The following is a 13412-nucleotide window of genomic DNA, read 5'->3' as shown; positions in this document are numbered from 1 at the left end:
TATGTATAGTAAAAACAACAACAACTGCAATTAGCTAAGTATGGTCGCTTCTGTAATCTCAACAGCAGGGAGGCTGAGGCAGGAGGACTGCTCTCAGTTCAAAGTCAGCCTGGACTGCATGGTATGTGTCAGGTCAGCCAGGGATGAACAAATGAGTGAATGAATAAACAAACAACAATGGGAGGTGGGGTTAGAGAGCTGGGCCAGCGGTTTAAAGCACCGCTGTTCTTCAGAGGGCCCAGTTCAGCTCTCGGCACCCACATTAAGTACTCACAACTGCCTGTGACTCCAGGTCCCAGGGATCTGACCCCTTTCCTGGCCTCTGCAGACACCCACATATGTCTCACACACACACACACACACACACACACACACACACACACACACACAAATAACAAGATAAAAATAAAATGTTCTACTGGGCGGTGGTGGCGCACACCTTCAATCCCAGCACTTGGTAGACAAAGTCAGGCAGATCTCTGTGAGTTCGAGGCCAGTCTAGTCTACAAAGTGAGTCCCAGGACATCTAGAGCTACACAGTGAAACGCTGTCTCGAAAAACCAAAAAATTAATCAAATAAATAATAAAATTTTCCTTAAAAAAAAAAACAAACTGAGGGGGACGGGAGGCAGCTCGGCTGGTGGGGCGCTTGCCTGGTCTGAGCGAGAAACACTTGGTCTCCAGTTGGTGCTGTTTGGGAAGGTTCTGGAACCATTAGGATACAGAGCCTTGCTGGAAGACTATGTCATTTGGGGCAGACTTTAAGGCCGGGTGGTGGTGGCGCACGCCTTTAATCCCAGCACTGGGAGGCAGAGGCAGGCGGCTCTCTGAGTTCCTGCTCTAGCCGTCTGCCTGCTGCCATGCTTCCGCTGCCGTTATGGAGGCTTCCCTCTGGAGCCAGAAGCCAAAAAAAACCTCTTTCTGGTATAAGTCATTTTTTAAAGATTTATTTATTTGTGGGGGGTTTTTTGCTTGTTTTTTGTTTGTTTGTTTTTGTTTTTTGAGACAGGGTTTCTCTGTAGTTTTGGAGCCTGTCCTGAAACTCTGTAGACCAGGCTGGCCTTGAACTCACAGATCCACCTGCCCCTGCCTCTGCCTCCTGAGTGCTGGGATTACAGACCACGTGGTGCTGAGAATGGAACCCCAGCCTCCTCTATGAGTCTTTTTTGATCATGCTGCTTTATCACAGGTATAGAAAAGTAAACGGTACATCTGGCATGAAGAGAAGCCCTGGGTTTCATCTCCGGCACTCCATAGGCCAGTTGCAGAAGTTCACGGCCATCCTTGGAGTAACTTTGCGAACAGCCTGGGATACATTAGTACCTTGTCTCAAACAAGAAAAGCCACCCCCACTACAATTAATGACACAATAGTCTAGAGTTGGAGCCAGGATGCTCCCAGCAGTGTGTGATGGCTTTCGTGGCCATCACAACTGCACACACACACACACACCGCAAAATGGAGCACGTTGTACACTCGGAACCAAAGCAGGGTTTCTGGTGAGGATGCACAACGCAGCCCAGGGGAAGAGGGGAAGGAGCACTGGACAGACCCCTGGGCTGACGACGACACATTCGATTTTGAACTAATTTTTGGTGTTATGTTTGGAAACCCACTGTTATGAAATTTATCAAGCTTCATGACCACATTCAGCTGCAAAACCCCATAGTTTGAGAGGCTGTGCCCTGGTCACCTCTCCAGACCATCTCCTTCCAGAAGCTTCTCTCTCTCATCTCCTCTCATATTCCAGCATCACCCTGCACCACACAATTCCCTGCCTGAGCCTCCTCCTGACACACTGTTCTTCTCCTCTGGACCCATGTCTTTAATCTTAGAATCGGAGATGACCGTGAACCTATACATGAGAATTCTGTGCTTTGAGGCCTGAGATCTATCTATGGGAACCCTGACTGACCCACAAAGGATGAACTTTGTAGACTTTCCCTACCAAGTGTTTCAGTCTGCCTTGGCCTGACCCAAGCAGGGGCTCCCTCCCGATTCCAAGGCCCCCACAGCGCCTCTTCACAGTGAAATGGAGAGTAAAGTCAAAGTCCAAGAAAGCCAAAGTACTTACGCTGAAAAGAGGCAGCGTCAGTACTGGGGGTCAAGTCCCAGGTCACAGCCTGGAGCTGTGGCTTCAGGAAAACCAAATCTGCCCTAGATGCACATAAGCTCACACAAGCGTGGAGGAATCTGCAAAAGACGTACAACAGAGCTGAGCAGCAACATCTGGGAGGTGAAGGAGAGTGGTCAGGGAGCTAAGCAGGGAGACGTTCACGTTTTACTTAATCCCCTCCTGGACCGGTGTTGGATTTTACTATGCTGCTCTTATTTTATTTGTATAAAAATAAATCTGCTGCAAAAGGAAGATTCTGGCCCCAGTCCACACCCAATCCACATACAAACAAAGAGAAGCCATAACTAACCTGTCCAGGTATGACTATAAATTAACAAGATGCCTTCTTATGTGGTTTATGGCCGCTGGTCTCATTAATTCAGGCATAGAGCAGTTTATGGCTTGAGGAATCTTCTCAGGAAAAACCTAATTCAATCAGCGCTCTCAGCAGCTCCCTGTGGAGGTTCTGGTAGCTCACTTTTACTCACACACACACTGAGGGCAGACCACACAGACCCAGATCCTCCCAGAGACACCCCACCCAGCCCAGAGCAGAGGTCCTTGCAACCGGCATCACAGCCATGCAGAGGAGGCAGCGACCACGGCATCACTCAGATGCCAACGGACACCTGAGTCACTTTCAGTTAAATATCTGGCCTGCCATTCAGCGGCCACCAAAGAGCCTCTGGACTCCCTTTCTCCTCCTCTCTGAGCAACCTGGTCTCTAGTGTACCCCAATCTCTGTATGGACCCTGTCTCCACAGGGAAGGCGGTCATGTGCCCCCTCCCTCCCTCCCTCCTTCATCCCCCAGTATTTACAGAGCCCTTTCTGTGTGCCAGAGACAAATAAGAAAGTGAATGCTCACAGGGTTACCGCTCACTTCCAATCTGTCAAGCAGCTTTTCTGGCTTTTGCTGACACCATAACAAAGGAAGAAAGAAAGAAAAAGAAGAGAGAAAAGAAAGAAAAAGGAGAGAGAGAGAGAGAGAGAGAGAGAGAGAGAGAGAGAGAGAGAGAGAGAGAGCGCTCCAAGAGGGCAGAGGGAAAGTTAGCCCAGGTCCTGTCTTCAAGGGGCTTCCATACTCGCCCTCATGGGGGTCAGCTTCTAAGGACAGCATGTTGCTCTACTTCTGTCCCCTCCAGGACTCTGCTCAGGTTCCACCTCATCTTTTTGGAAAGGCTCCTCTACTACCACAGCCCTCAGGGACTGCCTACTCCCTCTCAACTCGCCCTCTGCCAGGAGTCTCCCCAGCCCTCAGACACATCCACTCCTTGTCAAGTCTTGTCTCATCTCGTCCGGTCCTGAGCAGACTGGAAGCGCCTACTGAGCAGGGCCCAGCTTTACTTCTCCTAATGCCTGAAGGACCACGAGCTGAAAGCCTGCAGGCAGACTACCACTGGTGTGCCTCTTCTTGCCTCTCTTTCTTCAGGCTGACCAGCGCAAAAGACAGCCTTCTCAAGCTTTACCCGGCATGCCGCACGGGCTATGCGAGTGGTGTCAGCTATTCATTGTTTCGGTGAACTTCGGGCTGTCTCACATAAACCTGTGATATCATCCCCCCTCCTTCAGTGAGCTGGTCTCACACAGAATCCTCTCATTACAGATGAGCCACTCTGGTTTAGGAGGTAAGTGGACCCCCAGGCCTGGGAAGGAACCCTAGCCCTCCAGCACCAGAAGACGTGTATTTCTGGGAAGTACTGGGATAATCCATAATCCGGGGACTCCTGATTTCTGGCAAGCAGTTATTAGAATTCAGGGCTTAGTCTGGCCCAATAAACACCAAAACCAGTCCTACGTGTTGGATGAGCTTTAGGTGGAAGGAAATGAAATCAGCATGATTCCAGAGAACAGGGGCAGCCCACTGATCCAGGCCAACCCAAAACTTAGTTCAGTTAAAATTAGATTAGCCCATAAGATTAAAAATACCCACATATAATCACGGGCTGCCTAAAGTATCAGTTGATGTTTATTGGCATCTAAAGAGACGGTTTGGCCCAGTGCGGTGTGTGCAGACAACCTTGGGGAGACTCATCTGACTCAGACATTTGCAGAGGGAGAGAGAGCTGCAGGAGCCCACAGGGGCGGGCGGGCGGTTGATGACTCAGGAGTAACCCAGGCCCTGCCTGTGCTGAGCCAGGCTCCTCTGCCTGCAGAAGGAACGCAGGTGGGGGGCTGACGGGAGGGAAGGAGCCCAGCTGCAGGTTGTGTACTGGCTGCTGTTCCCAGAGGACATCTGGGGCCCCTTAGCTCCAGGTCCCCATCATTCCTGGGTGTGTGTGAATGTCACCACCTCTGAGATGGACTAGTTCTTCATTGTGGACCTTGCAGTGGGTCAGTTTTCCCTAAACCCTTTTTAAAAACTGAGCCAGAGAGAATTGCCAAGGCGTTCAGCCCTCCAGTGCAGAATGATTATGGGGAAAATGAAATTTCTACACTGAAAAGGCCTTTGAACTTAAGATATGACACTAAAAAACACAGGTTCCAAAGTTGGCCAGAGCTAAGCTTCAATGTTTTTAACTGTGCAAGTACCCAGCAGTCTTTAAACTAGGAGTTTAATAAGAAACAGCTAAAAAGTAAAAATAAAATTAACAACCATTTAACAAAAATATCACGAATTGGGAAATGGGCTCAGATACTGTACTTTGCCTAAAATCAGAGGATTGACATAGACCAGAGCTGGGGGATGGGGGTGTGAATCAGTGGTAGAGACGCCCCCCACCCCCACCCCATTCAACACGGGCAAGGCCCCAGGTTCAATCCCCACACCAAAAGAAAAAGAAAACCTGATCTGAGGTCAGACCTCTTGCACTCACACCCACTTCTAGCCAGTTTCCCATGAACTTCACTTCTTTCCTCCTCCTCTCCCTTCGGGTGGGGGGTGGGAGAGCCTCCCACCCCCCACCCGAAGAGAGGAGGAGCACCCTCTCTCATCTCAAAGGTTTGCTGCTCTGCAGGCTAGGGAGGTGAGGAGGCAAGCCTCGGTCTGACTTCAGTGGCGCACTTTCCAGAGCACATCGGAGGCCAGGGAAAGCCTCGTTGCCCTGGGCACCCACACCTACAGCCCTCCCTTCCCAAGGGAGGGAAGGCTAGCCTTCTTAACAGCCACCACGTCACCTACATGGATGCACCTGGTCATTTCTCTCCTAAAGCCACTTTGGATCTCTTCTTTTTTTTTTTTTTAATTTTGGAGACAAGGTCTGGCTGTCCTGGAACTCACCATGTAGACCAATCTGGCCTTGAACTCCCAGAGTTCTGCCTGTTTCTGCCTCCTTCCCAAGTGCTGGACTTAAAAGGCCTATGCCACCATTGCTGGCTGGAACTTTACTAACATCCAGTGTGGCCAGGTGTGGTGGCGCACACCTTTAACACCAGCACTTGGGAAGCAGAGGCAGGCAGAGCTCTCGGAGGCCAGCCAGGACTACAGAGTGAAACCCTGTTTGTTTAAAAAAAAAAAAAAAAAAAAAAAATCCCAGCTTGCTGGCCAGGCAGGAAAAAAGACAGGACCTTGGGCTAGCAGTCCAGGAACAACTCCTTTCCCCTACCTCAGGCAGGTCCCAACCCAAGACTCAGTTTCCTTAGCCACAAAAGATAAAATTAAGTATTGTATATGCAAGTGCTTTGGAAACAAATCACAGTACTAATAAGAACTACTACTACTGCCTCTAGAGCTAAAGAAAATTGTGCCACCTGCCCCCATCACAGAGGGTGCCTCTCAGAGGATGCCACTGGGCCCTGAGGGCAACTAAGAGCAGCCTGGTACATTCTTCCTCAAGGTCAGGAGGTCAGAGTCACAAGACTAGCCACCCCCTCTGGCTAAAGGAAATCCCCTTTCAATTGTCACCCTCTGGACCAGCAGGAGAGAAGCAAGCTCCGTCAGACAGCTAAGAGCCGCTGCAGCGAGGAGCCAGGTGGGACACACACACACACACACACACACACACACACACACACACACACCCGTGAACAAGGAACAGACTCAGGCCAGCACAGGGTCTGTGTGCAGCCACACAGGCTCAGCAGCCTTAGAGGACAGGCCTAAAGCTGGACACAAAACACCTCCAGCTCTCTTGGGTAGGAAGAGGGCTCCCATGGTGGGCATGCCACCCCCTCAGATGGAGGCCTGTCAGGTGCAGGTGCAGGGAGCTGACCACCACTCCACACAGCGCCTAATGCACCAGCTGAGGGCGGTGAGAGAGACAGTCAACGCAGCTGCACCCCGCCAGGAGGCCAAGACACCAACAGAAAATGAAGAGCAATTCAGCGTCGCCGAGAACCCCTGAGCTGTTTCCTCATCTGAAGAACAGAGGCAGCCTTTCTCTATTAAGACTTCAGTGGGAATTAAGTAAGATTACTTTTACGGAGTCCCCGACACTGCTCTGCAGATCCTCGATAAACGGTAATTATTATTAGAACACACTCCCCAACAACAGAAGATGGTACAGGGCAGGCCAGGCCTAATGCCGACTGGGAGAAGCAGTATGGGAGAAGGGGCGGGAGGGGGAGCAGCTGCCGCAGGCTGGCATGGGCTAGGAAGACAACCTGGACCTGGAACAGTCCCCAGAGGCCCAGAGTGGTGTTACTGGAAGTTGTGGGAATGTAAGGAAAGAGGCCTAGCAGGCCTTTCGGTCCAATGGCATGTCCTTGAGGGGATGATGGCATCTCATCTTTCTCCTTGGCTCGGGTTTCCCAGACACAGTCCTGCCATCAAGTGTCACCCCTTCCGTAGGCAAACAATGGACCAGCTAATCTGTGAGACCCCAAAACTGTGAACCAAAATAAGCTTTCTCTTCCTATACACAGATTCTATTCAGTATTTTTGGTACAGTAACAAAGCTGACTTCCGTGGGGGGGGGGGGGGGGGGGGGGCGGTCTAATAAGCTCTAGAAGCCAACATAGTGAGCCAGACACCCCAAGTCAACCTCTACCTCAGACTCACACTCAGAAAGTGAGATGGTGTGGTCAGCTCACTAATAAGGCAAGGCAAGTCCAGAGACACGGGTCAAGGGCAGAGAGCAAAGCAAGGTTTCACCAGGGCTTTCCTTAGGGCGCAGCTGCAGGTGCTGGACTGGACTGGCTGAGGTGAGAGGAAAGGTGAGTCTCGGGCATCATGTGACCAGCCCAGGCCCTCCAAAGGCCCTGGCACACCTGGAAACACACTACCTGAGGCCTTTTGGCCCAGATGCTGAGCTTCTGGCTGACTTCCCTCATACCATCCCAGTCAGACAGCTGTTTTTCCCAGGAGAGAAAGGTCATTTTTCTTTGTGGAGTCCCATCGGGGGTTGAGACAGCCTCAAGGTGACCTTTAAGCTTCCTTTTGAGAAGTAGAAGAGGTAGGGCCGGGTCTCACTTTTATAGACCACCAGGCTCACATCTGCTTGTGTGAAGTGGACAATAATAATTCCCTAGTCCCTCTATTCACAAACTCGTCCTAAGGAGGAAACGGCAGCATATACCTTGCAAGGACCAAAACCAAAACATCATACGATGTAAAGAGACAAAAGAAGTCTTTTGTTGTCCCTAATCAGGGGACAAGATGAATGAATACCTGCTTTATAGGCATCTGAACCTCTGCCAGAGGCTCCAGGTCAGGAACATGGGCAGACAACAGGGGGTGCTGCCAGTGGTGAGCTGGGGTACAGAGAGCTTCTCCCTGAGAGTCAGATGAACTGGGACAAAGCAGAATTCATGCAAGAGCCAAACCACAGTACATGAGGGGGGAGGAGAACGGCCCGACCCAAAGGTCTCAGCACAGTTCGCTCAATTCTTCATCCAGCCATACATTTATTATTTACGGATTTGAGATGGGGCCTTGTGTATCTGGCCTCAAACTCACTCTGTAACTGAGGATGGCCTTGAACTTCTGATCTTCCTCCTCACCCCCAAGTGCTGAGATGACAGTGTGTTACTATCACACTTGCTTTATGCAGTGCTAGGAATCAAACCCAGGACCTCAGGTATGATAGGCAAGCACTCTGCCAACTAAGTTACATTCCCAGTTCTGGTTCTCCTAATAATTTAAGTTCCTCTTAAACCACTAACCCTCCTCCCACCAGGAAAAAGACTAGACTCCTAGAGAGAGAAACACAGGGTCCAGAGCAGGGAAGTGACTGGCCCGAGGTCACCTCCGCAGTCCCAGAGGCATCAATGAGAACATTAACTCTGGCCCTGTCTCCCCATGTCTGTCTCCACAAGGCTCCCCTTTGGGCTCTGGGACACAAGCAGGATGGGAAAGAAGACTGCACACTGCACTTTCCATTCGTAAAAGAGGGGCCTCTCGCCTGGCAAGGAGCTCCCACAGCTGACAGGATGGGGACTCCACCAAGACCCCTCCCCACTCCGGGGTGAGGAGAGGACAGGCCAGACCCTGAAATAGTTGTTGGACACTACTCTGCCTCCAGCCTGTCCTCAAGGCACCCTCTCCCCTCTCCCCACAACCAGCCCAAGGAGGCAGTGCAAGAGAAAGAAGAGGCCAGCCTGGGCTACACAGGGTTCAGACAGAGAATCAAGTCAGGTGGACTTATCCAAACCCCTGAGACCTTAAGGAAGGACCAGGTGGCAGTCCGGGGCTAAGGGATATCGTGCTCCAGTCTCAGAGGATATAGGAGGTAGGGATGCTTCTGCCTTAGGTGGCTAAAATACTAACAGCGGCGGCGGTGGCTGCTCCCCAAGCACTCCCTATATATAGAAAGTCAACTGTATATGCACTCATTTACATCATCAGCATCACACCACTACACTACAGCTAGATACTAGCCCCCCACCCCCACATACTGGGAGTGGAACCCAGGACTTCGTACATGTTCTCTACCACTGAGCTACACTCTGTCCTGTACTTCCCACTTTAGGATCAAGAAACTGAGGTTCAGAGAATGTAAACCACCGGATGGTAGGCGCTTTCTACACTGCAACCTCAAATCCAACCTTAATGCTACACGGTGAAGGTGAAGAACTGGTTTCTACTGTCCCCATCTGAACGGGACCCTTGAGATCTTTTGTTCACATTCCCTCTCCCCTTTAGCCCCAGGCTGGCCTGGTGCCAAGGCTCCTGTTGTCAGAAACAGAAAACTGCCTTTCCCAGCCAGATACTCAGGCCTTTGGGACTGCAAAGGGGGATCATACCCAGTCTTCCCATTTTATGACAGGAAAACTGAGGTCCAAGGTTAGGAGCTTTACCGGGGTTTCCAGAATCAGAGCAACAACAGAAATGTCAGACGTGGCTAAGGAGGCATGATTGGTCAAGGTCACAGCGGGAGGGGAGATGGGAACTCCATTTCCTGACTGATATTCTTGCCAGCACCCCGACCCTGCTTTCCTGCCCAGGTCTCGGACTCCACACCTGACAAAGCAGGTCAGGCCCAGTCGGGGCCCCTTAGGACAAGCTATTACATCCGGGCTGCAGGGAAAAAGTTTCCACAGAGGGGTCTTTTTGGTCCTACCAGCAGCAGCCAGAGATCTGCAGTGTATGTACCAGCTCCCGACACTGGGACACGAGTGGGCAGAAGGGAGGTGTTAATTTACAGACAGCACTTAAAAAGTCTCGTATCTCCTCCAGACAAATGACATATCACGGTCACTTCAGGTTCTTACAGCAAATACAGACACAAGGTCCATGACTCAATCGATAGAGATAAACAGCAATTCAGATTCTTATTTCACAAGAAAGAAAGACCTTCAGGAAAGGCCCAGCTGTTCAAGGTCGTGCATTTATGTGAGAATCTGTACACAGGGTTCCCCTTGCTCAGTCCTTGACTTTTTTCCAGGAAGCTGGATGCCATCAGGGTATAGGTGCGGATGGCCCAACTCCACGGCCAAACTCTGCCGCCACTATAATGCCTCAGCACCAAAGCCCTGCGCTGGGAAGCCAGCTCCTGGATCTATCAAAACAGAGGCATCAGTCAGTTCCCGCAGCTTGCCCCGGGCACACCAGTCTGGCAACGGTGTCCTTGGGAAAGCTGCAAGGCTTCCCACTCAGTCTCTAACTCCTCAAAGCCCAAATCTCAAGTATAGAGGGGAGCAGAGTCCCAGTACCTTGTGCCTTTCACAGTTAGCTGAAAATGGACTGAAAAACGTAAGGCAGCTTGCAAAGCCCCCTAGACACCACCTCCAGGGACTTCTGGGCTCTGCGGCCTCTGGAGAACTCCACCAATCACCCAGCAGAACAGGGTGCTCAGGCTGGGCACGGTGCCCAACCCTTGGGGAGGGAACAGCTTTTCCATGCCCTTCTTCCAAAAAGAATATTCTGAAATCTCTTTAGACCTAGCTCTTCCCTACCCCTTCTCCTTCATTGAGTAGTCAACATCTCCGATCAGTCAGGTACAAACCTGAACCAAACCTCAACTTCCTCCACTTTCCTGCCACCCCAAAATGGCCTTTAGAAATGCCTATGAACTGGATAATGGTTGGCATTTCTGGTCTGGAACCTGCCTCGGGCATCTGACCAGCCTTGGTAGGCAAAGCTGACAGGTACTACTCTGGAGATGAAGGAAAATGAGACTCTGGTGATCCCTGATGTTCTACCACACTCCTAAGTCTCCCATACCTGGTCTCTTAGGATATACAAAATCCTTAGACAGGCCAAGTCCTGAAGCACCCTCTCACGAAGAAGGTCATAAATCGCACGGGTTCCTGTTGACAGGGCAGAAAGTGCCACTTGCTAAAAGATCCTCCTGTCTCACACACAGCTCAGCAGCGGCTTCTCTCTAGGTCCGATCCAAGCCATGAGACCTGCCAAGCCTTGGAAGCTTTACTGAAACTACCTAGTATGAGAAGCATCCCATCTTCAAATGCTGTGCATTCTCCTGGTCCCTTCCTTCCCCCTACATAATTCCAGCTCTCATCTTGGAAGGTCCCACCAGATCACATAGCCAGAGTCAGAGTTTAAGGACCAAACATAAAAAGGAGGATGCCTATATCACAGGAGGGGTTCATTCAGATCCCGAGCAGCCACATCTGGTAAGAAATGGGGCAAGAAGCTCACCTATCTGGTGGTGGTGGCGGCAGCGGCGGCACCATCACACACCTCTGACTTACCTATCTTCATGAGGCAGGCCAGGAGGATCCAGAGGGAGATCTCGAACGGTGTGCGCACGTGTAAGTAGTCAATGTCCAGGACTGGAAAGGCCTTTCGAAGTGAATTAGCGCCATGTCCAATGTATACATTGGTCAAGTTGTGGTCGTCTGGGCGGTGGAGGGGCTCCGATGGAGCAGTGGTGACGTCCCCAATTGAGCGTTCCCGTGGTGGTTCAGAACCTCTGATGGTGCTGGCAGTAGGGCTGGGCTGGAGGCCATGGCTCCTGAGAACAGGTAACAGTCCCACCAAGGCAACCACCAGCAGCAAGGAGGGGAAGATCCGAGGTGGAGAAAGTCCCCAGACGCTAGACCACCGGAGCATCATGCTGTTCCCTCAGCCTGGGAGGCCTCAGCCCTTAGGGAAGTGAGTGTAAGACCTGGGACATAGGTAGCAAGGAGTCTGCGGATGAAGAGAGAGACTGGAGCAGTCTCTAGGAAAAGTTCATGTTTAGAGAGGTATTTTCGTTTTCCAGAGATTCACGATCTGAAAGTCCAGCTGGAAAAAAAAGGGACAAGTACCTTGGAGGAACTAAGGAGGAAACCCAAAAGATCTAGAACTCCAGGCTGGGAGAAGGCAACCGAGGAAACAGCGTCCTAAAGAAAGAGGAAGGGCCAGAATAGGCTGGACCACCGGCAGGGGAAAGGAGGAAGGAAGGATGGGACCTTTAGCAAAGGAAAATCACCGGGGTGCTGGAACTCGGCTAAACGGAAGGGGTAAGGAGCCTGTGCTAGAGGGGACCGAAAAGGGTGAGACCCACTGCAGGAAAAGGAGAGAGAAGGCTGGAAGGAGTAAAGCCGGAAAAAGGCTGAGGCTTCCCCACCCAGAGGAGAGCCAGGGTCCAAGCGCGCCGGGCTTGAGATTCCGGGGAAATGGAGGGAGGCGGAAGACGGAGGCAGGCGGCCTGGCGGGAAGGCGCCTCGGCGCAGGCTGGAGGCGGCTCGCAGTGAGCCAGCAGCAACACACCCCTCCTTGAGACCCCGGTGCAGTGCAGTGGTGCACCCCGGCCCAGCGGCAGCTCCTTCACGGTCAGCTCCAGCTCCACCTCCAGCCCTAACACGGCCCCCAGTCCCGCGGCAGCGGACTGATGTCTCGCTGAGCACAGCGCAGCCATTTATAGGCACCAACGAGCAGCCGGCGCGGCGGGCTAGAGAGACCTGTCAGCGGCCGCGCGGTGCAGCGGCCCCTGTCGCCGAGGGAAGGAAGTATCACGTAAGAAGAGGAAGCCGAGACCCAGACTGGGGAAAAAAAAAAAAAAAAGTACAGTCTAACACGAATGAAATACTATACTGTCTTCAAAGTATTTTCTCATTGCCACGTGACCTTGAGCAAGTTACTTAGCTTCTCTGTTTCACAGCTTTCTCAACTGTAACATGGAGATAAGTAGTTATAACAAACGGGTAACGTGATGGCTAGGTGAAGTAATCTATGTGAAATGTTTAGAATGAAAGGGATAGGAGCAGGATCGTGGTTAGGAGGCAGAGTGCCTGCCTACATTTGCAAAGCCTTGATTTCAATGCCCAGCGCCACAAAATAAGTTAAATAAGTAAATAAATAAGGGTGGACTAGAAATCTGCAATGGAGATAGAGGCTCACCAGGGTAGGTTTGTGCTAAGGGCTGTGTGAGCAGAAATCTGTTACTGCATCCCACTGACTGGTGCTTTGCTGGCAGTGTATTGGGTTCCCTTGACTGTGGCAGCCTAACTCCAACCTGCCTGTCTCTGTCTCTAGGTCCAAATGTTCCCTTTTATAAGGACTCCAGTCAAATTGAATTAGGAATCTGCCCTAATGACTTTACCTAAGCTTAATCAACTTCAAAAGTCCAATCTAAGCCACGAGCAGTGGCTCCCACACCCATAACTGCCAGCACTTGGGAGCCTAAGGAAAGAGGAATTTCGACTAGAGTTCAGCTTGTGTAACAAAGTGAGTTCCAGACCAGTCTGGGGTACATAGGGAGAGTCTGTCTCAAAGAGAGGAAAAAGGTGCTCATCTAAATAAGGCCATATTCACAGGCATTGAGGGGTGGGCAGGGGTAAGACTTCAACTCCTTTTGAAAGGGCACGTTTCCACCCATAGCAGTAGTGAAATAACAAAAAACTAAGAGTCTATTTATTTGTTTGATTGGTTTAAAGAGTAAAGAATGATTTTTATTACCTGCAGGCAGAACCCAGCTTCCAAAAATGGCACCTTCTTTGTTTTGTGAGACAGGGTATTGCCATGTAGCCCAG

At 51.1% G+C, this 13412-nt stretch overlaps 2 protein-coding genes across 2 annotated transcripts in view; both read right to left on the bottom strand.

Annotated features, from left to right (window-relative positions):
- Slc9a1 (solute carrier family 9 member A1) overlaps positions 1-12264 on the bottom strand; it is a 58061-nt gene extending 45797 nt beyond the window's left edge. The window contains exon 1 of the mRNA XM_028888112.2: positions 11148-12264. Coding sequence (XP_028743945.1) covers positions 11148-11511 — 364 coding nt within the window. The 5' untranslated portion in view covers positions 11512-12264. The remainder of the gene's footprint in view (positions 1-11147) is intronic.
- LOC119087458 lies at positions 11839-12310 on the bottom strand. Its single transcript, XM_037203037.1, has one exon. The coding sequence runs from the start codon at positions 12296-12298 to the stop codon at positions 11915-11917; it is 384 nt and encodes a 127-aa protein (XP_037058932.1). The 5' UTR covers positions 12299-12310; the 3' UTR covers positions 11839-11914.
- Between the last annotated feature and the right edge of the window lie 1102 nt (positions 12311-13412).

This window comes from Peromyscus leucopus, chromosome 2 (assembly GCF_004664715.2).
Source record: "Peromyscus leucopus breed LL Stock chromosome 2, UCI_PerLeu_2.1, whole genome shotgun sequence".
Taxonomy (NCBI): Eukaryota; Metazoa; Chordata; class Mammalia; order Rodentia; family Cricetidae; genus Peromyscus; species Peromyscus leucopus.
The sequence above is the reverse complement of the archived record's forward strand: the minus strand, read 5'-3'. Positions and strand labels throughout refer to the sequence as shown.